This window comes from Labrus bergylta, chromosome 6 (genome assembly GCF_963930695.1).
Source record: "Labrus bergylta chromosome 6, fLabBer1.1, whole genome shotgun sequence".
In the NCBI taxonomy this organism is placed as follows: domain Eukaryota; kingdom Metazoa; phylum Chordata; class Actinopteri; order Labriformes; family Labridae; genus Labrus; species Labrus bergylta.
The window spans coordinates 23,268,171-23,294,396 of NC_089200.1; the positions used below are offsets into that span (position 1 = coordinate 23,268,171).

The following is a 26,226-nucleotide window of genomic DNA, read 5'->3' on the forward strand; positions in this document are numbered from 1 at the left end:
CCCAACTCAATTGAACCTGCAGCTTACTCCCAATTTTCATATAGTCCGTGCGCATACAGCGAACACCCTGCCTTAACTGGATCAGTTTCTGGAACCCGGGCCCAGCCATGCACAGCTGTACTCACATCACAGGAGAACTACAAGACCACGTGGGAATAAAGAAAAAAACCTGCAAACATCTTGTTGTGTCTTTCTGAGGGTGCTTTGTTGTTTGTTTTGTGCCTCTTTTGATGAAGTGATATGAAAAATATGATAGTGACTCTGTATATTGTGGTTGGGGTTTCTTAATTGACCGGACACTCTTTGCGTTTCCTTGTCTAACTTCCATTCTGTTCTGTCCAGTTTGACGTGTGCTTGCAGTGTGCTCCATCGGAAATAGACTTGCAGCATATATAAAACAGAGCAGAGCAGTGGCGCTGCTGGCACTCTCCGGACACGGGCTGAAGCGCTCGCTGTCGAAACAGGAGCATTGAAGTGCCAGCGAAAGGCGGCGTCGTGCGCAGCGTGTATGGAGTATTTACATTCTACAACAATGGTCACAGTGATTAAATGTTGATCTGGAGGTGTAAAATCCAGTCGCATAATTTCTAAACTAGAGTTACTGTGATAAACCTTTGAATTTATGGATTTATGGCTTAAACCATCATTCAAAAAGGCCTGAAACAAGAAAACCCACCACACAGGCTCATGCACTGTGTTAAAGCTAGCCTGTTTGTTTCCTGAACTCCAAACAACTCCCCTGACAAATATGTAACCTTCACATCTTTCCAAGTATATCCACATCAGTGCTGTTTCTCTTTGCCTTTGGAGAATCTTACTGCATCATTTAAAAAACAGGGCTTGTTTTTGACCTGGTTGTGTGTAATACAAAGTTTGTGTGGCCAGTTTTATCGTTAGCATTACAGTATCTTGAGAAATAACTCTGAGAAAGCCAAATCGATGATGGCTCTGTCGTTAACTCTTACACAAGAACTGGTGAATCAGAGAGACTTGAGGATTGATTTTTAAAAGCCTGCTGAGATCAGCTAAATTACTTTACAGACACAATAAATCCCACACGTGTGCCTGGAGAGTGAGCTGGATTTAAACAAAGGCAGTTTCATAAGCTAATAAACAGATACATGTGCAATGGTGCTTTCTTTATGAGGTCACTCTGACAAAAACGAATCCACTCAGGCTGATCTGCGTAACCTGAAACATCCATCAGTGATCCGGGAGTGGAAAAGGCCCAAGAAGAGTTTTCTCCAGAAAAAGACACAAAGCTGCACAAAGTCCTGCAGCAAAAACAAGATTTTATCAAGTGGCAACCTCAGATGTTGAGAAATGAAGCCAATGCAAAGTGCAAACATACAGTAGGGGTATAATAACGAAATGTCATCACAGATGGCAAACATTATAAAGAGTGAAAAAGTCGTTAACGCATGTTTCTGTTGTACATTTCAAGAGTACAACTGAAGAACCAACAGACTTTACAAACCAAAGAAAATATTTTTCTTCTGCCTTAAAAGACAGATAACAACCGAATCAACTTTGAGATGAATATCGTCACTTAAAATTGAGCAAAGTAACTTGCCCGCCGCTTGGTTGAACAGGAGGGAAAGGGCAGGGGACTTGTGGAGACAGAAGGGGAGCTGAAGTGTGTCCAATGAAAGCATTGTTTTGATCTGAAAATCTCTAATGGAAGTTGCATAGTAAGGCTTGAAATTTAGGTTCCGAGTGACACAGTAGACCACTCCATCTTTCTTCAGCAGCTTGAATCTTGGGTTGGTCTTAAAGTGTCCTTACTTTACTTATAATGCTCTGAACCTTTATTATTGCTGCAGTAAACTTGTTAGCTTTTGTTGTTAATTTTACTAACGGTAACATGAGCATTATAAAATAATGCTAAACCTAACCAGGGTAATTACAGGATAGCCGACTCCCACTAAGGGGAGCTGTTGTTTAAATTATTAGTTTTGTTGGGGTTTATGTTTTTGCTATTTGCTGCTATGTACTTGAACGTTACTTGGTAATAGCCTTGATTGCAGCACAGTACCGTATCGGCCAGATTCTGTTAACAAACTCCTGCTGTTCTATAAATGAAGTAAATACCTGGACATAAATTTGTCGACTGGTTCCTTATATTAGTAGAAGTTTCCACACTATCGGTGTTCCTCAAGGGTCAATCTTCGATTCTCTACTTTTTCTCCATTTATTTTCTGCATTTTGGCCAGCCAATAAATTAACACAAAGTAAACCTTAAATCTGACAATGCCCTATATCTACTCTCCCTAATCATAGCAGTGTCACCCGACTACATTTTTTAAATTAATGGCCTGACTTTTCAGAACTTACTCAAATTTAAATGACTGTCAGTCAGATACTCTCAAATCATTGAGCTCAAAACAGACTACAAGAACTGTACATTTTAAATATGATTCTGGTCTATGTTTAGATACATTCTTAAAAATGGTTTTTAAGGTATGTTTCATTAAACTTAAGTGAATTTTATGCATTGAAGACTTCTAATTCCAAGCAGATACACATAGTGTTGTCATTCATTTTTTGTCCCGTCTAGATTTCTGTAATTCCTTCTTTACATGTTACTTATGTTACCCCTTTCAAGGCCAGTTGATCCAAAAAGCTGCTGCAATCATCATCATGTAACTTTAATCCTGGCCTCTTGTGAACAAGTATACCCTCCTTAAACAGCTAAAACAGCCTGGGGTCAAATTGACTCTAAAGAACACCAATGCGTACAATATGTGTACAGGACATTGGAAACATATCATCATGTTAATTTTATGTTCACCCAGTTGTCCCCAATAAATAAGGAAAAGTCATTAAATATGAATAGGAAAATGATGCAAATCATTTATTTAGAGATGTTAAACATTAAATGGGGTCAAATTGACCCCAAAGATAATAGGATAATTAAAGACTTCCTAAATCTGCTTTGAAATCTCACTTCACTTTAAAACATTCTGCAATCCTTGTCCTAAAAAGGCTTTATCTCTCTGTGAATATAATTTACCTTAATCTAGTGATCTTTTATCATGTTTTAATCATTAGCTGCAGCCCTTTTATATCAATAAAATTCAAAAGCGTGTGATATTGTCAGGTAAACTGTGTGTTTTCTTCTGCAATAGAAATACAACGCTTTAATGTGAATGACATCTGGAAAAATCTTATAGACCACAGTCTCCAGGGAGGAGACATACGTACTGTGAGTAGTTACACACACTAAAAAAACATTTCTCATAGTCCACTGCACAGCTCCTACATTGCACTTTTTGTGTTTTTTATTTTAATTTTTTATATTTTACATTTTATATTTTATATTTTATATTTTATATTTTATATTTTATATTTTATACTTTATATTTTTAAATTCTATTTTATATATTGTAATAGCTTTTTATACTGTATTATTTAAGTTGTTGCTAGTTCTGCGTTATTTCTTTGTTAATTGTTTAGCACCAATACACCAAGTCAAATTCCTTGTATGTGTAAATGTATTTGGCAATAAACCCCGATTCTGATTCTGATTCTGATACTATTGTATTTCATTGAACCACCTCTCCATCCCCCTCAGTAGGACATCTTTGAGCAGTATATGATAAAAAATTATAAATAATAAATTCATGCTGAGGCAGAATGAGGAATGTCAATCAAAAGTTGTGCTCTCTGCGTGTTTCTGTCGGTCATCCACTCTCTGCGCTTGCCTCATGTTTGACCTGTGATAATGATCCATCTATGCCTTACCTCCGACCCCACAAACCTAAACCAGGTGTGTGCAGTGTGAGCGCAGGAGGAGGAGGTGTGAATGTGTTTGTGTGCATGAAGGACCCCTGACTGAGCTGAGTGACAGCTCTGAACTGTTCCTGGTACCACAGAGCTGAAGGAGGGGAGCCTCTCTTCTTGTTTTTTTTTTTTCTTCTCTCTGCCCAGCAGGACTCGTGTCTGTCCACATGTTTACCATCCCGGAAAATAATCATTACTGAGCAGAGAAAAGAAGATGAAAACAAAGATGTACACACTGTTTAAAGACTACAAACATTCTATCATCCATTGTATACTATCCTGCACAAACAGACGCCAAGTGGGCAGGGCATCATTTTTTATTTCCTTGTGAGCCAAAATAACTCTTTGGGACTGATTCACACATAGGATTGCGCAGCTTTTGTGCCCATTAAATCTGTGCAAATGGGTCAAAAAGACACCATTTGATAATCAAAACACTCACAAGGGCTTGAATGCTCCCCTTACTTCTCTGCAGTACAAACAGCATCTCTGTGCAGGGAGAAATTGTACAGGCATAATTGTCCAAAAAGCCAGTTTATTTAGTCCCTGTCCAGCCCTGTGCTTGTCTCATCATCTATTTAAACAACCAAGGCATCAGGTAAACAACCTGCTGATAGGAAATCCTGTCTGTCAAACAAAAGCAAGACAATGACGTCAGACTCTTGACCCGAGAGTCAGCAGCTTCCCCCCATTTCACCCAAACACCAAGTCACATGTCAAACTGTCACACACAGACGCACAAACACTTGCATCCTTTTATGTTTCGACCATTAATCTTGTCATCTTATACAACTTGCAACATGTTTTTTTCAGTTCAAACATTTTTAAAAGCCTTAAATTTAACTTTTCTCAAATGGTGGGGGGCGCCAGTCGCAGATTGGTTAGTTTGCACACCCCATCTACAGAAGCTGGAGTCCTCAAAGCGGGCGGCCAAGGCTCAAATCTGACCTGTGGCTACTTTCCTGCATGACATTCCCCACTCTCTCTCCTCGATTTTCCGACTCTTTTCACTGTCCTATCGCTCAAATAAAATCCCCAAAAGCCCAAAAATAAATCTTTCAAAAAAAGAGAAAAATTGATTAAGGCCAATTATAGCTCTAAAAGTTGTGCATCATTTCTCCCTCTATCTTCTCTGTTAAATTAAGCGTCCTCCTATAATGGAGCAAAAAAGGACAACTCAAAGAAAAGAAGGACAACTCAAAGAAAAAAAAAAAAAACCTCACATCGTCGTCATGGTAACAGCTCAAGACCATGTGGATAAAGTCTGGAACCACTGACAGCACCAGCTGATATTAATGATAATAAGAGTCAAACTCATATTTACAGACTGTATTTACAAAGATTTTATTTTGAAGTCATACAGAGGTGGAATTGTTTTACAGATCACTGGAAAATTTGGGTGTCACATCTTTTATAAATATTGCGGCGCAGTTACAACCAACTCTCGACAGACACTCATTTTTCGTCTCTAATTGTCTGTGGCTGTTAGCTCTGCTGTTTGTGAATTACACACTTTTTGCAATGACGTTGATTTGCATAGAAAGGGGCAAATATTTTCCCAATTGACTGCATAATAGCTTATTTATATAAACATAAACAGCACCAGCGCACAAAGATGATGTTTTCTCTTCAGCTCAGTTGGGTGCAAAACCCACACCCTTTGTGGGTTTTGAGTCTTTATGACTCATATGCACAGATATACACAGCTCCTAAACAGTTCCTCTAAAATAAAATACCAGGACGACAGCTGTTTTACCTAACAAAGAGGTTCATTTAAAATAATGTACTAATACTTCAATATTTCATTTTTAGATGTTATGCATGTGGCAGAAAGCTTCATGCAGAATGGGTCTGCTGATTGTGTTTCCCTGTGAACTGTAAACAGAACCTCGACTCATAGAACCTGGCAAACATTATAAAGAGTGAAAAAGTCGTTAACGCATGTTTCTGTTGTTAAGTCATTAGTCAGTCTCATGTTGGCCAAAAGGGATCAAAGCCCAGGGGCCCTGTGTATTTATGGGGTTTGGGGGGTATGGTAGCTAGTTGCAGACTTCTCGTGTGCTTGTGTTTATGTGCAACCATGTTTTGTGTCTTTTTATGTGTGTCTGGGATCAGGCTGAGGGTTATCGCTCTGCAGCTCTGGAGCTCTGGAACTCTGGATGGTTTGACTCCACTCTGAGCTCCCACAGGATGTTGAGTTTCCAAAGGTTTGTGTGAGAGCTGCAGAGCTGGTGTCCTCTGATCCACAGCCAGGAGCACAAAAGAAGAGCGTGTGCCTGTGTGAGTTTGTGCCTGTGTTTGTGTGTGTGCAGGCCCCTGCTTTGGAAAAGTGTTTAGCTTGGACAGAGGGGTAGAGCAGCCGTTTGCCAGAGAATAAATCAGTCCTATCTGTCCTGAAGAGACTGGTGGGGGTCCTGAGTAACTGATCTGAATTCAGTGGGTGGTAGTGAATGATTTGATTTAGGGGTCACCTCGCTGGTCAGGTCTCCTCGGGCTAAAACTATGAGATTCAGAAATGTATTGAAATTCAAAGTGTGGCACAGCCTGAAAGATTTGTTAAACTTTCTTTTCAAACAGATCTTTAATAAACTAACCGCTCATTCCCCGGTCATACACATTGCCTTCATCTGTTTTTCACACCTCGAGGGCTCTTCCGTGCGAGTCTCACACTCCAAAGACTTAACACAAAATTATTTTTACCCTTTGGACCTGCTTTCACTTCCCTTCATCTTCAGTTTCCTCCTCCTCCTATTCCTCTGTCTCCCTCCCTCCTCCATCCTCTTCATCAGAGCGCACGGAAACGTCTCTCTTTTGAGGGACTGTCCCTCCGTGTCGAGGTGGACATCCGTGTGAGAGTCTGGTGCCTCGCAGACTGCTGGCATCCTCTTTGACGTGGTTATTTCAGACCTCTGATATCGAAAACACACACACATGCACGCACGTATACACTGACAGGCCTGTAAATAGAGCTGTGGACTCTGATGCCCTTTAAGAAGCTGAGTGGGAAGCTGCTCTGTGAGGATCCAGTTTCCGGATGGGATCCAAGACAGGATCCCTGTGGAGTATAGAAATAACATGATGAAGAGAAACAGGAAGAGTATGGGAGAAGATTAAAGTGGTGAATAAAGTTGTACAGTGTGTGTATTAATATTCCCTTGTACTGTTAGTTGCCCGTCTCATTTTTCAAGTGTTTCCTAAACATTTGACATGTTCTCTGAAGTGAACAACCGAATGACACCTTCCTGTGTTTATGCAAATAAAATAACCTGAGGTGTCATGCTGCACACCTGAGCTTTTTTCAACTTTATGGATGTTGGTTATTATAAAGTGTTACCAAATATTGTCTTCTGAAATCAAAGTCTGCAATTTAAGCATTAGGGCCTGTGTCCACTAATGCGCTTTGTTGCACCGGCAACGCCCATAAAAAAACAAAACCAATGCAGTTCAGTGTTTGCAGCACTCAGTGTTCTGAGCACAAAAAACGTCTTGACATCAGCTGTTTTTTGTCACCCTCAAAGTTCTGCTTTTGGAAAATCGCCACGCTCCCCCAACCAACCAATCACAATGAAGAAGGGGCAGGACTGACAGCTTTGTCAACAACAATGGCGGAGGAGAAACTAATATGACTTGTCTTTTCGAGGGAACGGTTTCCAGTGCAGAGCTGCTGCTTTAATCAGGACAGGTGTGTTCTTACTCATTGTCTTTTATTGTTCGACCACTGTTCAACAGAGAGAGTACTTAATAGACAGTGTTCAGGGGTTCGAATGAAATTTCAGGAAATTCAAAAACAAGAAATGACCCAAGACCTTGTGGTGGAAAGCATGAAGATTAATAAAGTTTTGGTTTTTTAGTAGAAAAATAATTTTTGGTGTCTTTGAGTTATATTTGTGTTGCTGTGGTATCAAACAGGTTTCCATCTATATCATTTGATTTTTACAAGAATTGTATCAAAAGTTTGAAATTCTGGTTGGGACAACCCTACTACATTAAGGATAAACATAATAGTTTTACATTACATTCATAGTTCAAGGTATGCATCCTTTTGACTTCAGATTCCCCTGAATTTTCTATGGGAGCCACCATGAGGTTTACATTTGTGGTCTTGAACATCCAGTGTTTCGAGCAGCCTCTGGCATGGCTGTCTAGACTGTGGAGCCGTATTATAAAACATAACCTCAATGTTGGTTTTCATACAAGAGGAATGAGTTATTATAAGAAAGGTTGAAGAGTCCTGTGGCTCATACTTTTGTTGGCGCTTAAAGAACTGGGAACAATTGAAGCTATTTAGAAAGAACAATTGAGACGCCAGAGAATCAAACGGCTGCAACACACTGAAATATCCCCTATTACACAAACTGTCCCATGTATCCTGAATTTGGTTGCGTAACTATACCTTAATGATAGTCAGATTACAATAAGCACAATGGTTCCCTAACCTGGCAGAAGTCGATATTTTTTCAAATCCTCAAATTGGACGTAAAATAAAGAAGAAAAAGAAGAGAACCATTGCAGTGAATATAATGAGACGGGTTGGTCGTATGGCGAGGCTTTTGCCTGTGGGTTATTTGACACCAGCCATGATTGTTTGTCTTTTCAAACCAAGAAGATTTAGTGTCATTAACTCTATATGATTGTATGTGATAAAAAAAATTAAAAAAAACGCTGATATGTAATTTGTTGAAAAGGTCAGAGGGTTAATTTTCTACGTAAAACATGCAGCCAAGTATACACAACACACAGCCAGTATGTTTCTAACATCATAAATGCCCTCTCCCCTCCAAGGCTGCCTTACACGGGGCAGGGCAGGGCGGGCTGGGTAACGGTCCCCTGAAGTGGGCTTATCAGCTCTCTGCCCAATGCATCCTAAAACTCCATCTCTGAATAGCCTCTACAGATTCTTATTGTCGTGCCGCTTCACTGAGGAAATCTTCCAAAGTGTTGGAAGTGACTTATTTACCTGGACAGAAGCCACTTTCCACTGAGGAGAGAAACATGTGTGCTTCCCTTAGACTTTAAATAAAGTGTGTATCTATTTGTGTGTACTTTCAGGATGGTAACTTTTAGAGTTGGTGAGAGATGTATTACAATGTCAGAAACGCTTCCAATACTGCCTAAAATATGGGATCAAGTATTAGTATGCCAGTCAATGCAACAATCTTATTTCTAGAAAGGTTTTTTTTTTTTTTTCAGTTGAGATGGAGGAACATAAAAAAAATGAGAAAGAGAGCTGTAAGAGGCTGTAACATATTTTTGCTGTTAAATTGAAAATTTCAACATGGGGCCCTATGGGGATTAACTCAATTTTGGAGACAGCCTCAAGTGGACTCTAGAGCAACTGCAGTTTTTGTCACTGGTTAGTTTTTCAGGCTCAAAGCTTGTTGCTTTTATTGAACCCAAGCCAGCTCAAATGAAATTGTCAGATTTGTATCAGAATCTGTATCAAGAAGGAAACAATTGAACGAGAACATGTCTCAGAGAATTATACTCCTATGACTGTGTTCTCATGTAGCATCTTGTTATTGTCATGGTGACAGTAGAGAGAGTGACATCATACCTGTCAGAATAATAACTGGCAGCTCCTACAGGCCCTCAGGAAACGCTCTGTGTCCCCACACTGCTGTGGTTCGGAGCAGAGGTCACTCTGTGCAGAGGTGACTCCTAAAGCCTGGGAGGTGCATTATGTTCAGTGTGTGTGTGTGTGTGTGTGTGTGTGTGTGTGTGTGTGTGTGTGTGTGTGTGTGTGTGTGTGTGTGTGTGTGTGTGTGTGTGTGTGTGTGTGTGTGTGTGTGTGTGTCACTCCAAATAAAGTGTGCGTTAACAAGCAGGTCCACACCATTTACACCTCAGCACATCAGGAGTGTGTTACGAAACAGGATCCTTGACTGTATATAGGTACAAACCAAGGAGGGAAACACACACCCTTCAGCATCCTCATCTGCATCTCAGCACTTCCTGTTTTTGGGGAGCAACTATATAGGGTATCACTGATGTACAAACACACATACACACACACACTCACTGCCCAGCTAAAGAGGAAGGAGGGCTGTTGAAAACCTTTAAACAAAAAGACATTTTTAGAAAGGTCCTCTTGAGCGGGGAAACAAAGGGGGGAAGTGATCTGACGTCGCACAGGGGGGAATCTGAGGGTCACCGGTGGCGTGATGGACACGCCTATGGAACAGTCTCACATATACACATTCTCATGATCATTTCACACACATACACAAACACACACACACACTTTTTATAAACACAGCCAAGGTCCTGTTAAAATAGTCATTTCCTTGTCCCCGTATTTACTTATTGATGTTAGAATCATAAGGATGTTTTTTTATCCACGTTATCTTCCCTTCTGCAGAAATCCAGTGTGGATGTTTTGATTCTCCATCCTGATGCACCTGTACACCTGAGATAAGCTGTGATGTAACCCAGAGAGGATGTGATGTTAGTTCTCTCTCAGCAGACCAGCCTGCACGGTCACATTGGTGTTTTTTTTATTATAAGCAGATAATAAACTCGGTGATCATAAAGGACATGTTATGGTATGGTTGCTAACATGAGCTTAACACTCATTGAAACATGTCTCTCTTCAAATAGGACCCTGGTGTGTTTACAGGAAGTTTTTTTTACCACACAACCAGTCCACTTCCTACTCATCTAAACATAGATCTGGATGACACAGATTGCCCAGAATAGAAGAGAACAAAACAGAAGTACAGTCACCCGGCTGCAGATGCTGCTCTGTAATATTTGATGCACTTGCAGTGATGTGATGCATGCTTTAACACAGTTTATTATTGGTTCGACTCCATTCCACTTGATGGAATTGATACTGTTTATTTTTTGGCATTAATGAGGTGTATTGAGATGCATCATGATTGGCTGTGCTGTTTTGATCCGTTGACACTAACAAAAGAATTGAGTACTGAGTTGAGCTCTACTGGAGGGGCTGGTGTTTGATCTGGAAATACAGAGTTTCTCTCTCTCTCGTCAACTAAAAACACTCTCCGATACACACCTCTCACATGTGGAGCAGGTTAGATCTGTTACAGGGAGCAGGAATCTGAAAACCAGAGGGGGTAAAACCATCAATCATGCTCCCCTGACTGTGTTTGCTCCTTCTCTCCATGAGGCCTGAGGCCACTCAGGGAAACATTATTTCTGTTTACTGTAAATCTGTAGCTGTTTTCCTGTTTGAACTTTGAAAAGAAAAAACACAGAAGCTACACACTGGTCAGACGTACACAAAGACCTCAAATAAAAGTTAAGGTCTGTTGTCATCAACAAGGTAAGCTGAGGTCATCAGGTTGAGCTGGACTCATGACTGAAGACTAAATAAGAAGATTCAGTTACAGATGATTTGTGAAGGTTAATATAACTGCTGCTGGGAAAACGTGTTTCACCTGCAACAAAAATAATCACCCACACAAACATGAAGCATGTGCTTCAGAGAGCAGAGCTAATAACATTTTCTCAGTGATCTAGATTAAGACCACATTCACCCTGATTTAATATGTGGAGGTTCCTCTGTGCAGACGTTAGCTTTGATTGGATAATGAAGTTTTGGAGACAGAGGGAGGGAGGGAGGGTGCACATCGAGTCACTTGATTGGTTGTCTTGTCTTTGAGATGTTAGCTCACTCGCTGGAAGCAAACTGCACCAAGTGAAAAATACTCTGACCTGCCTCAAAACCCTGGGTGTGATTGATTTATCTGTTCCTATACTGTAAAACTCAAACCTTGATTATTTATATTTTAATGAAATATATTTAAGTGTTCGTGCTGGGATGGTAATGTTAACCGTATTTCCCTTCGATGGCTCACCCTTCAGAGGCATGTCTTCTTCCTTGTCTGACTGCCTGTCAGGCTCGATCTATTCTGTTCAACTTGACGCGGGCTTGCAGCAGGCCCCATCAGAGGAATTAGACAAGAAGCCTATTTGAAACGGGGCACAGCATAGTCGGTGACGGTAGTCGGTGACGGTAGTCGGTGACGGTAGTCGGTGACGGTAGTCGGTGACGGTAGTCGGTGACGGTAGTCGGTGACGGTAGTCGGTGACGGTAGTCGGTGACAGACCCTCACTGTGGAAACAGGAGTATTGACTAGAGTGGCAACGAACAACGATGTAGCAGCGGCTTGCACAGAGTATGTGGACATTGGCAGTAAGAGTTTAGTGATGGAGTCTCGGTAACAATGAGTTGATTTTTCTTTCTTCCATAGTGATGCCTCACTGCTTTTGGCTCATGTCACCGTGTTTATTGGCATCTAAACTCGTACATATTCAACACCTAAGCGCTTGATTTCAAGCCCAATTGACTCCAATTTTTGTTCACACTGGACTGACAATGACTCACACACACAGAAACTGTTTCACCGTTTAAGAAAATATTGTTTTGGCCGTTTACACCCTCTACACCCACTGCTACATGATGCTGATCCTTCAACATGAGAGAAGTTTCCAAATTGTTAAAATTACATCAGGAAACACTGTGTGAGAGCTCAAAAAAGGACAAAAGACCCAGCTGATATTTTTGGCACTCCGATGCTCTGGCCTCATTGTGACCTGAGCTCAGTGTTTCTGCAGCTCCACCTGTTACATACTCAAACTCACAGCAGGACTGACCAGGTAACCCCGCCAAGCCAGGTGCACCCATGTTTATGTTCCCTTAGTAGTTTTGGCAAATATTATTGCAGCCTGCAGCCTTTCACTTCTCTGCTGGTGTGCTTAGCTTGGACAACTGGTGGACGCTCGTTTCACACAGCGAGGGACCAGTTCAGCCTGAAAGAGAAAGATAACTGACAGTTTGCCAGATTTAAACACTCAGCCAATTATAGTGAATAAAGCTACATATTAAATAAAGTTATCCAATTAATTGTTTTTATTTTTTTATTGTCAGATATTTTACTCAGGCTTTTATGTCTTAGTACACTTTGTCCTTTGGCATTCTCCCATGATAACGACTCATTCTGCCCGTGAGCAGAGGGAAATAAAAGCATGTCTAATTTAATGTTCTGTTGAGTTTCTCTCACACACCGCTCACATGCACTCAGTGGTAACACAAAGCAGATCGTCTCATGTCCTCAGTTGTCTTGGTTTCAGTGACACACAAGGACGGCTTTGAACTGGTTTCATCACAGGAAAAAACAAGTAAACATCATATTGACCTTCTCAAAAGAGAGAAGAGAGGAGAGAGGAAAGCGAATAGAGAAAAAGATTCAACAATGTGCACATAGCAACCAGAAAACATACAGAGGAGTTTTCCCTCTCTTAAAGCAATATGTAGGAATTTAGTTTGGTGCACTTGCACAAACTATTAATGTGGCTTATGTGCATTCAACTGTTACCATGATGTCTAAGCTGCTAGTTGAGATTGAAGATTGACATGGTGTAAGATAAATTTATTTATTTATTTGTATACAAACCTGAGACATAACTTGGGTTAGATGACTTTCTGCACCCAGTAAAACTGAGACTGCGATGACACCCATCACAATACCACCTAACGTTATGTCTTAATTTGTTCTGAATACTATTTTTAGGGATGTACACTTTGCTTCTTGCTCGGCCACTCTCTCTTGTTCTCTTCTTAGCTTCATCCTTCACTGTCCTTGTCCTCAGCCATTGTATCAAACAGTACAGAGACGGGCTAACTTGCTGCTTTGTAGCTGAAGGCTGCTGTGTGAACTAGGGCAGTAAAGCTGTATGCACTTCTCGTGAGATGACCAGAGTTACATAGTGCTGAAAACAGGCAAAGGGAGCGCTCTGTGGACATGAGAGAGACGGTATTCTCCCTGTTGAAAGTTATTGTACTTTAGTTCAATTTTGTTGCTTTAAAGTATTAAATGCTTGATCATTCCTTCTACATGATCCACAAACACTAATATCTGTGGTGCCAAAAAGTCTGGGTGAAGTTGTGAGGGGGAGTCAAAACGGGAACACAAAAAACAAAACAGAGACACAGCAGGACAAAACCAGCGTCACATCTTCTCTGGGATTACAGGACAGCTCTCGGAGCTGCTGTTTATGAGATCCTGCAGGAAAAAAAAGCTTCTTCAGTCACATTTCTGGATGTATGTGTGTGGAGCCAGAGTCCGACTCCCTGATTCTAACACCTGCTGAGAACAGCATGACTCTGTCTCACATCAGAAATAACTCTGCATCCACAATGCGATCCCATCTGTTCACATTTTACCACTTTAATGACGGGGTGATGGTGTGGACGTTTTTCTCTAATCAAAATGGATTGCATTTATCTCGAACTGCTAAAAGTGTTCCAGGAACTTCATACCTGACAGACAGGTTCGGGTTTCAAAGGGGCTCCCTTGTGACGTGTAGGTGTGTGTGTGTTTGCATCCTCTCATGTGTGTGATGAAGGTGTGAGCAGCAGACTGAAGTGAATGATCGCTGTGCCAAACGCTGACCTCATGTGGCTTTTCATGCCCTTCTCTATGAGGTATTTGAAGCTGCTCTCAGATCTCACATGTGGCTTATATTTGTACTGAAATACCTCCCAGATCTATTGGCTGCTTTGAAATGGATGTAAACATGAACCTCTTTATAGTGCGACTGCTTTAAAGGGGCACGGGAGGGGACTCAAACGCCTCAGAGGGCTGTTTATCCCATCTCCAAAGTGTGAGAAAAAGACAGAAAAAGAGATTTCACAATTCTTGTCAATTTGTTTGGTATTGCCCAATTAAAGGAAACGCTAACTCTCAGAAAGGCCACAAAAAAATGAGGGAACAAATGTGGTTTTTAAAAAACCTTTTTGTCATAAGTACTGTCCTTGCTCGCTCTCATTCATGACGCTGAAGTCTCCCAGCCTTCGTGTTTGCTTGTCAGTTACACAACTTTGCGGTGTGGCGAGCTGCCCTGTTATTGTTAACCGGCCCCATCTTCTCGGTACACTCAGAGAGAAAACAGCTCCTCTGCTGCAGCTGATGACCGACATGTGTTTGATACTTTCACAGTCACATTTCTGGGAATCGTCCTGAAGTCTGTCAGAATAAATTCGATTGGATCTCAGGATCTCAGGAGATCTCAAATGGAATCATTTCTCCATTGAGTTTGGCCTATTCTGAATTTAAGTTGGTTAAATAAAAGTGTATGTAATTAAATTAGAGTGATTTAAAGTAACACTCCATGTACTCCATGAAATACTTCAGACATGTTTTTATAGGCATGGGAAGCAGGGTGCTGAAGGTGCTGCAGCCCAGCCTAAAATCAAGCACAATTATATAATTTTTTTAACTTATTAACTGGTTGCGATTTTTATGGGATATGTAGATGAAGTTCATCAATACATGTGATAGATTTGATCATTTACCATGGCAGTGTTGTCTTTTACATCCTGCAGGGAAACTTCTCACAGCAGGTTGGAGCTTTTCTGTCACACGTGCACACATTGTGGTGTTTTGTTCAACATAATAAAAGCTAATCAAGATGTCTGATCATTTCAGACAGAGGAGCATAACTAAATGTGTCTCTACAGTTAAGGGTTTTAGTTTATTATTGTCTTTACAACTTTAAAACATCTTCTAAGAGAAATGGAGGGAGAGCACATACAGACAAGCAAGAGTGAGTTTACAGCCTGGTTTGATAAAAAAATGTTTTTAGACCTGATTAGTTCATGTCATTTTTGGCACCGATGTGTAAGGGGCAAACTTCTTTATCACTCATCCATTTTGATTTTATGAAGGATAAGATTTATTCAGAATGAGGGGCATGGATGGCATGGATGGCATGGATGGCATGGATGACATGATTGACGGGCGGACACGTTGTTGCTGTTTGCCAGGAAGCCTTAAACCGGCCTCAGCTCTCAGCCTGTAGGTTGAGACAGAATTTCTAGCATGACGATGAAAGTATGATGTCATCATATTAAAAAAGTACTCTCAGCCCTCCAGCTATGCCTGAGCTTGTCTCAGCTGGTTCAGTGTGTGAACAGTAATGTGATGTGTTGTTCACAAACAGTTCAGCTTCAGAGCAGGCACCATTAAATTACTGTGAGGAGTTTTGAACTGGTTAAGAAACAGACTCCATGTTGCGCTCCCCATGTGCAGAGGCTAAAGTCCTCATCACAGAGATCGTGGATCTGGCCCTTTTTTGTCATGTTACTGCTCCATGGGCCTTTCTGTTCCCCCTGGGATTAAATATCATTTTTTTAATTGAATTGAATTGAAAGAGAAAATAATAATAAATATGAGACACATATATTTGTTAATTTTCTTTTTCTTTTCTTTTTTAATTTGAAGTAAAACAATGTAAAAAAGTTCATGCCGTATGGGGTCAAAAAGAGGCAAATCTTATTGCTGATCTGAATCTGACAATCACCATCTCTTGTACATTTGTGCGTGCTGAAACTGAAAAAAGCTTTGAGGCTTCCAGGATGAGTTTCTTAGCGTATTTGCTGAGGATTCATTGTTCCAGTCCCCTGCTGTTTGTGGTGTATTTCAAGCCCTGAGAATCAGCATTTACATTGTGGACAGAGATCAGAAATAAAGAAGACGGAACGATTGAGTTGAATTTAAAATGCTTGTTTTGAGAAAAAGAGGGAGAGCACGTGTTTTCTTGTTGATCTGAAAGATCTTTATTCTGCATTTATAGTCAGACATGATCATGCAGCATTACTGTGGAGGGAAAACATGGAATAGGCCAAAATGAAAAACAAACAGGTGGTGCCTCATTTATATGTAAGATCTGACAAAACTCTTTTAGCCCCCGCAAAAACATTTTTTAGAGAAACGCTTTCCAATAAACACTCATTTTGTATAATTGCTTATGAGAGAAAAAAACATCATAAAAAGAGTTCAAAGAGAAGATTAACTGCTTACATTAGCTCAGCATAAAGACTGAAACAGAAAGAAACAGTTGGAATGACTGTTCAAGAAGAACACAAACGTCTGCAAGCTGAACAATCTAAAGCTCATTCATTGTATTTTGTTGGTTTTATCAGCACAAACTCAAGAAGATTCTCATGATGCTATCAGCGTTGAGCTTCTTCTCATGCTCTGAGATGCATCAGATGTAGTCAACCAAACTCCATTAAAAAACAAGAATTTTACTTTCTTAAATCAGGACCATGATGTATTTATTTTCTGCATCCTTTCAGTCTGTTTATTGTCATCAAATCTCAGTTAAATCTGTTTATCTTGGGGTTCATCGCGCTGTAGTAAGACAGATAACAGCCGACTTTAGTGTGACGTGTTAAGATACAGTGAATTTTTCACCTCCTAACTAGCAGGTCTTCAAACTGGAGCCTGGTCAGCTGTAAACTGGAGGCAGCAGGAGAGTTCATCCAGACACAGTTCATGAAGGAGGAGGGAGATTGGCCCACGCTGGTGATTATATTGTTCTGTATTTACCAAAACATTTTTAATGTTCTTATTTATCGTATTTATTAAGATGCATAAGGTGCATAAAACCCCCAAAACATGCCTCCATACCAGGATGTGGTTGATCTGCTTTTCAATACTGTTTATTTCCAGTTCAGACTTAATGTGTGTGTGTGTGTAAAGTGTAATTGATCAGTTTTTTTCATTTCATACAGTTTTTGCAGTGTACTTGGAGGTACATAGTGGGAGGCAGGCTCAGCTATGAAATAAATACAGATTGACAGAGATATGTAAGATGGAAACTCATAAACACCAATAAAGGATAGAGTCTAGCTCTTTAAAAAAAAAAAGAGAGAAATATAAACTTAAACAAAGTAATACTGCTTAATCATCACTAATGGGCCTCCATACATGTGTGGTGGTGACTGTTTCTGCAGAGACCCTGTCCTCTGCCTGGAGTTTGATCTTTTGGTTGACTCCGGACATTTCTGTATGGGGTGTGTGCGTGTGTGCGTGTGTGCTTTCCCATCCAATGACAGCGCGCAGGTGAGTTTGGGTGTGGATAAAATACGCTGATTGGAAGAAATTCAAACTGACAGTTATATTGGACAGGGACTTGACAGCAACAAAGAGAAAATATAATCATAGTGAAGTGATTAGTGAACAACGCCTAGCCCATAAAGCTAGTTTCAAAACAAGGGTGAACCTCAGGTTGGAGTTCATCCACTCTCAGGCACTTAAGGAGTAGCTTGGGTAACTCAGTTTGCCGGCTTTCTGTTGGACAAGGCAGGTGCCAAATACCGGCTAAATTGGAAAATTACCCGCTTTTCTATGTCAATCAAAAAGCAATATTCTCAGGTAGTTTGCGGTGTACAAGCAGTAAATGTACAGGCAAAGACTCAACCAATACAAATAACTTGACGTTTCAAGTCCTGCATAGCAACGTGATGCTGCAGGTGGGTGAGATCTGTGCCTCTGATGCAATTGCTATCAGAGGCAGTGGACATGCTTCTGGAGGAGGAGCCCAATTTGAATGTTGTGTTTTCAAGCTCCAAAAACATTGCCACGTTAAATAGAAGGCTAAATTTAGCCAGCTTTAGTTAGCTAATCAAAACAGGAAGATAAAGAGGCGGGAGATTAAGACAGGATGGCACTGTCCTGAGTTAAAGGGATACTTTCCTTGAGCCAGGGATCGAACCACAATCTACTGGAAAAAAAAAAGACAGCCTGCTTGACTCTGAGCCACAGCCCCATTATAAACAGTTTGGTTAAATATTTCAGCCTTGAGTCTTTGAGTTGCACTGTAATGAAATCCCATTGGTGCCATTTGAGAACACAATTCCCTCTCCAACACTTTCTGGATAAAATATGTTTCATTTTATTCCTATGAGGTCTGACTAATCCCAAACAGCTAGTAGAAATCAAAGATGTATTCCGAACAAAAACTTGAGTCTGAGGAGGGTGGACTGACTCTTGCAGGTACTTTCCATCCAGCCGCTCTGAATAAATACCCTCTTTTTTTACAGAATATAATAACTTTCCCCACCCAAACTTTATGACTACAGTATGTTCACATCCCAAACTCAATATTAGAAAAAGGGTTTACATCTGATTACTGTGTTACTTCTCTTCTACGCTCGGCTGCCTCTTGGCACTCACATCCAGCTTTTAGAAAACAACCGAAAATCATTTAATAGACCTGATTTCAGAGCCTTTGGGAGGGGGCTGTATGTTTTCTCCCTCAGGGTCCGGGAAAAAGAAAGCAGACGCAGGGAGAGATGGTAGGATCACAGTGCAACAGTAAATAATGTTACAGTATGAATAATGAGCTCCCTCTGTGCGGAGGGCCCCAACTGGACTAATGACAGAGACCTGGTTTAGATTAGGTACTGAACAAACACACACGCACACACACAGACATGTGCATGACCCAAAACACACAAATCCACACACAGTCAGGAGGGAGGTCCTGCCAGTTTGGATAATCTGTCGCTGGTTACACAAAACGCTCCTGGACAGGAAACACAGGAGGCATAGGGCATCACACACATCTGAAGTCACCTTTTCTTTTCTGTTTCTAAACTGTCCACATGTGTCATCTGTTTCTCCACTTCTGAAAAGGCTAAAAAAAATGAACCCTCTCTCCTTAAACTGAGATTCTGATTTACAATGTTTGATGGATCAACTCTGCATGATTTTGAGTCTGCATCATGGTGCAGCACTGCCCTCTGCTGTCAGGAGGAATTTCGAGCAACTCTTGCATGTCATAATTTATTGAGAAATAAACAAAATCCAGTTTTATGTGTTAGTATCTACAGACATACATAAAAAATACTTCATATCAAATCTCTTTCACTGCAAACCTTGAGCTCGCTCTTTGGAGAAAGTGTGACTTTCTGTTGCTCTCCAGTCTTCCTTTCATGGTAAACTCTAAAATTAAAATGTCTATAATAATACCTGTTGGAATGAAAATCATAAGTGCTAGAAATAGGTAATCAAATTAAGAGCAGGGAATCTTTTTCAGAATAAATTTGTCCTTTAGGTTTCAGTGCCAACTCGAGGTGAAAAAAATTTTTTTTTTTACAAAGTTGAAGTTTTGAGAATTTAGTCAAAATATATATATATATATTCCTTTTCCCATTTAGTTTCTCCCCTGCCTTGGTCACACTGCCAGTCAGGGGTGTCAGACTGGGTGGAAAACAAGGCACTGAGTATACAGGGGCCTCAGATGAGAGGGGGGGCCGTAATGCTCGTAGAACCACCTGCCTTTCGGGTGCTCATGTTGACAGGTTGGAGCAGTCATACAGTGAGAAAACCACAGAGCAAAAATATGATCAAGAGATGAGATTTCTCAGCATTGATTTCAATTTCTCCAATTCTCAAAAATAAAATTAAAGCGCCTGAAAATTAGCAGAACCAGCCACACATAATTCCCCATCGAGTCAGCGCACACACAAACAGGTAGAGGAAAGAAGAGTGGCCCAGGTGTGATACCTGCTCTAACACTGACAGCTCTTCTGATTCATTTCTACTTTAGTCTGGGAAGTAAGGCCCTGTTAACACGACAACAATATATTAAAAAAAAGGAGGCAACTTATTTTTTTTTTTTGGCTGTTCGTTAACACAACAGTGTTGAGTGCTGGAAACAGAAGGTTTTCAAAAGAGAAGATTCCAGAGGACAAACTTTTGGACGCCATCTCTGTAAACTGATAAAGAGACCTTAAGCACATGCCCATTAAGGTTCCGGTCAATCGGCATGAGTGAGTAGGTGAACCACAGCAACGCTTTGAAGCATTTGGTGATGTGAAATGATCAGAATAAGAAAGCTGGGACATTATTTAAAATACATCTATCATGCTTCATCATGTAGCTACCGGCAAGTGTTGTTTTACTCTACTATTATATCATTTCTTTCAGTTAAGAAGTAAGTTAGTGCCATGATTCCCACATATGAATATTTTTTTTATCAAGGTATGTCGTCTATTATTCAACAAAACGTGGAAGAGCATGTCTATAAACAACGAACTTTCTCCTCCGTCTTGGCTGCCGACTGCGTCCAACATCAGTATTCCTGCAGTTAAACGTGAGCCAATCGTTTCAGGACAAATTCATTTTCCTTCAGCCGTTTCCGCCTCGCTTGTTTCAAAGTGTCAAAGTGGTTGCACTGTTTGTTGTTTCAGTCTCAGTTCACTTCCTCTCCACAGCTCCCAGCTCCATTCACAGGGCCGCATTAAAGAAGGCAAAATAATTCTTTCTCTCTCTCTGTTCCTCTTCGTCATTGTCCTCCTCCTCCTCCTCCTCCTCATCATCGCTTCTCCAGTTTTTTAAATCTGGCCTCTGTGGAGAGAAGAAAAGACAGGAAATAATCACTCTTTAGGTAATGTCTGCCAAAGTCCAGATAAAGTTTGGATCTCTGAAATTTTAGGAATATTTGGTAGGAAACTGTGGTGTCATAGTACCACCTGCTGGTGGACTTTATAATGCTTTGCAACTTGAGACGCTACATGTGGCTTTACTATTATTGGTCTGTGTCACACATAGCACACTGAACAGACAAGACATATAGAAGCAGAATATTTATGCAGTCATGCAGGGAGTTTGCTCTCAGTGTGGAAGAAGTTCACCATCATAGTTAATAGAGGTGTTAAGATAAACTGATCTGAATCAGTCATCATTTTTTGCATTAAGAGTCTGAGTGAATCAGTCTGCAGAGGCCTGGTTTAGTTAAAATGTACTAGGGTCAATGGTTTAGGTTATGAGGTTAAGTTTTTCTTCCTCTCCTGCACTCTGTGTTTAGTCTTTAATCTCTCAACACTGTAGAGACCATTTAACTCACAAGAGTAACACAAGCTCAGGAGGCTTGCAGTTAGGGTGAGTTAGCTCGCATTGAGAAAACAATGTCCAAAATGACTGTTGTGATCTACAGTTCTCAGTCTCAGAAAGGAAATCTTGTGGACAACATGAAGGAAGAGAACCTTTTCCAAAGGCCTGAAGGCTGAAGGCTTTGCAGAAAGTGATTAAATACAACAGACTAAAGAATCTCACCTGTTGAGGTGGAAATGTATAACCTGTGCTAAGATGCTAACATTAGCAAGCAGTCGTCCCAGTAAACCAGAATATTTAACTTTTTCTCCAGCCATAGCTCGCCAAGGTCACAGCATTTACAGCCCGATGTATGGCTTAGATTTACGATCTTACAGTGTCATCATGAGTGTCGGCATTCATGCCTTGTTTGATACATTTAAATCTAGGTACAAAAAAAAAAAAAATAGTGTCCCAGAAATATTTATAAATTTAAAAATGCAGTTAAATAAGAAATGTGTCACACGGAGTGAATGTCAATCAATACCGATGCCTGAACGTCAGCTGTAACTCATATGAGACAATCCCAGAAATTATTAAATGAGAAAAATGATGTCTTGAAGTGGTTTCGTCATTTAATTCCTCAAAGGTCACATTCTGTAAAATACACATTAACATGTTTTTCCTAACACTAATGTGTGTCCCTAGTCCGTCTACTAAGAGTAAACGTGTAATATGTGACATAAAGTTAAATTTCATTTCATTTCTCCAGGGAATTAGATATTGTTACACATGCACAACACTCCCTTCAGACTGTCTCACCCAGTTTCTTTGAGTAGGCGTCCAGTTTGTAAGCAGCCTGTTCAAGTGAAGACACCTGCTCCTCGATCTGATTGATCTGGTCCAGGTAGGGCTGCAGGCTCGCATCTGAATTAAAAACAACAAGTCAACAACAACAACAACAACAAACAAGACACATGTTCACGCTGGAGAAGAGGAAACAGGGAGGGGCTGGTATAGCTTTTTATATTGGATTGCCATGAATCACAGCAGTGATGATATACGACATCACTCCTTATTGTGTGATATTATTTATAAACATGAGTAAATGTTACATACTGCTTCGGAGCTGAAATGTAAATCTATAAAAAAGTAAATACATTAATTTCATAGTAAAGTAACAAAGTTCATGTGTACAGGTTATGTTTTCAAATTCTAAAAAGCTAACAAAACAGACAAGGAAGCTAGTTGTGACACTTGAAGCCTTACTTTAGTCCCTATTGAAACATTCGACTTTAAATGTGACCACAGTGATGATCTGTCGGGGGGTCCAGTTTGAAAAAGGCTATTATAAGCAGATCACAGATCTTTATCATGATCTGGATGACTCTGAATACTCTCCCAAACTTAGCAATCATAGAGTGCATTATCCAATAATATGCCTTTTTTAATGCAGAGGGACTATGTGTTGTAATATCATGGATGTAATATATAAACTATAACATCTACATTGACCCATAATTACACTAAAATCTGGAATATAAGCCGCACCGATATACAAGACGCAGTCTGCTTTAGGGGGGTTTCCAGAGACAAAAGAAGTTTAAACTGCCGTCCTGGGAGATGATTTCTATTGTGTTCAGGGAAGTCTAAAAAGGTGCAGTTTCTGTACAGCTGCGTAGCTCTATTAGTACCATCTGTTTTCACTTTGTGGAGTTTCACAACTACAAGCTACAGTACGGCAGTTGAGCTATTAGCCTGCAGTGAAAGTTGTGAAGCCGCCTACAGGCCCACGAGTTCAGCCCACCTCCGCTGGTCACTCATTAACTTGAATAGAGGACTCTTTACATCAAAAGAGCGCTCCTCTAGATTTATTTACGAAATAATATACCGCAGTTTTCTTGTAAGTAATGATTCTCACCACTTGAGGGAGAAAATATGTTAAAAACGTATCACAGTCAGCCTGGTCTGCGTTGCATGTATCACAGATGTATCCGAGCACAGTTTACAATACAGAATGAACGGGGAAACATTTTCAATCGCGTCACCTGGTGTGCAGGTATATTGGTCGCATTGGTGTATAAGATGCAGCACTCGTTCTTCGATTAAAATATAGGTATTAAAAGTGTGTCTCATACACAGGATTTTAGGGTATTCACTTTTAGTGCAGATGAGGTATTTCACTCACACTTGTTGTTGAGGTCCTGCAGGTTCCGGCTGATGTTGATGCTGATGTCCTTCATCTCCATGTACTTCAGACTCGTCAGCTTGTTCATGTTCTCTAACAGACGATAATCCTCACATGTACCTGAACAGATCAGAGACATGAGGAGAATAGAAATGCATAAGAGAAAAATGGATAACATGTGATGGCAGAGTTGAATATAAACATGAGAAATGAAAAGTTAATAATGCTGCTCGTTAGGATTAAAGTTTTTACAAGAATAGAAAAGAATAACCTCTGCTGTCTGGAATAAAATCAACACACAGTCTTTTAGTCAGGTCTGTATTTCAAGCAGCACAAGTTTAATCTAAGTCTTGAATAAATATACCTGAACACCAACAGAATGATTGTGTTGAGCTTCTCAGAATACTGAGAGGGCATTTGTGCTAACAGCTGTCGATGCATGGAAAGAGTGAACGTTCAGCAATAAATACAAATAATTTGTTGATGAATTATTTTTAAATATGGGTTGCTCTATAACCGATTCACTGATGTTTAATGATGCCTCTCACCATTAAAGCAGGAATCACATTCGCATAAATGTAATTTTTTATGGATCATGTTTTTTTTCATCCGAAGTTAAATACACATAAATGTATTACGCTATAAAATTACGCTGAAATCAAATTCTGTTTTTTTTTTTTTTTCAAGAAGATTAGAGATTTACTGAACAACAACCTGCCGTAACTATTAAAAGTAAAGCTTACATTGCAGTTTTTAAGAAATGAAACACGTGTCTGGTCTGTAGCAAGTTTGCTGTAAGTTAAGCAGTATCACTTTGAATTGCCTCCTTTCTAAAAGCCGTGTGTTACTCAATGAATAGAACAGTATGTGTACGGTCAAATGGGGGCCCCGCAGAAAGAGTTTGGGAACCACCGCCCTGGACCATGTCTACTTGGAGAGCAGAAAGAATTACAAAATAAATCCAAACATTACTTTGTAGTGATAAAGGTAGGGCTTAACGTGGCTGCCAGGTCGGTCCTCAGATTATGGAAAGGTACATCTGTACCAGATATTAAAACATGGATGGAACTCATGTTAATAATATAACTTGAGAACATGTTAGCTAGAATCAAAGATGATGGTGAGAACTTTAAGAAGTCATGGGAACTATTTATCCCACATATTGGGCCTTATTGGGACACATCTGGTAAAGATGCTGTAACTGCTAAATGTCTGTTTACTTTTGTTGTTAGAAATGTGCAAATATATCACAGGTCACTGGATATTTTTGTAGTTCAAAGGGATATTTACTGTCTGTATTTTTTTGTTTTTTAATAGTTTTTTAAATTTTGCACTTCTTGAACGGACATGTCAGTGAATTTAAAGACCTGTGAGTTCATTTAAAGACCTGTGAGTTCATTTAAAGACCTGTGAGTTCTCCTTGCAGGAAGATGGCCATCTTTTCAAACATGTCGGTGCACAGCTCGTTGATGTCGGGCTCTGCAGGCTCCACAGCCTCCTCAGCTGTCTCCACACCTCCATCACCTGACCGGATCAACAACACAGAACAAACCCTCAGTCCGGTTCAAACACTGTCATGAATCAACCAGAAAAATAAATCATTGAAGAATACAGGAGACAACATGTAGGTAACTTCATGGTAAAATAGCATTAGCAAGCTACGGAAGCTGCTAAGAGTCACCGCTCACTGTTCGTGCTTGTCTTTTTGGGAGCGGCCGCCGGGCTCTCCGACACCTCCGCCGCTCCTTCTCCCGGCGGGCTGGTGCCTCCAGCCGGGATCAGGGCCGCTGGATGGGCCGCCGGTGCTCTGGAGATGCTGTCCATGGCTGCAGCTTCGTCTCCAGTCGCAGCCATTTTGTTCCTGTTTTCACTTTCTTTGTCACATGAGCTGAGAGATCACGTGACCTCCGCCCGCCACCACTACCACCACCCCACTGCTCGCGCGCACAGCCACGCCCTGCACGAGGAGAAAATCAGGCATCAGGTGTTCAGAGCAGAACAGCTAAATGATAAAAAAAAAACACTTTTACATATATCTATCTTTTTTTTGTGGTATAACCAATCTTCTACGAACATATCACTTTTCAGCTGTTGAATTATTGAAGCTCTAACATAAGACACAATGGTATTTATTTTTTAAATAATTTTAGAAGCAGGTTCACACTCTTTAGTTTTATGTGTGGTTAGTTGTGATTCTGGAGTCTTCATTGCCTTTACGTCAATAAATAGCAGATTAAAAAAATAAATATAGTTCATTTCCATAGTTAGCATTAACTCATTTTTAAAATATAAATAGGAAGAGCAATGAAAATGTCGAAGAACAAGTGTCTCCTCCACCATTAGGGCTAGCCACTAGAGCAACATTCAGTCATTTATTGTGAATGCTGTCCGATGGAGGTTTCCCACTGTCATTGCAAACTTTGCACATTTTGAGCACAAACTGCAGAGTACCAAATCAAAATTGTGTTTTTGGACCAGCCTGTAAACATGTTTCTTTCTGCTCAACAAATTGACATTTTTGAATGGGTGTGTATATGTGACTTTTGGGGCTTCAGCAGCTAGTCTCTAGTGGAAACTTTAGGAACTGCAGGTTTTCATTTTCCAACACCGGAGGTTGCTGCT

The 26,226-nt window shown here is 40.3% G+C and overlaps 1 protein-coding gene across 1 annotated transcript; it reads right to left on the reverse strand.

The window, feature by feature from the left end:
• Window positions 1–19,369: 19,369 nt before the first annotated feature.
• Window positions 19,370–25,487, reverse strand: bloc1s2 (biogenesis of lysosomal organelles complex-1, subunit 2). Its single transcript, XM_020631857.3, has 5 exons — window positions 25,293–25,487; window positions 25,012–25,128; window positions 23,605–23,724; window positions 22,239–22,343; window positions 19,370–20,951 (listed from the first exon to the last, which is right to left on the reverse strand). Exons 1-5 carry the CDS (start codon window positions 25,456–25,458, stop codon window positions 20,920–20,922), a joined length of 540 nt encoding a protein of 179 aa, XP_020487513.1. The 5' UTR covers window positions 25,459–25,487; the 3' UTR covers window positions 19,370–20,919.
• Between the last annotated feature and the right edge of the window lie 739 nt (window positions 25,488–26,226).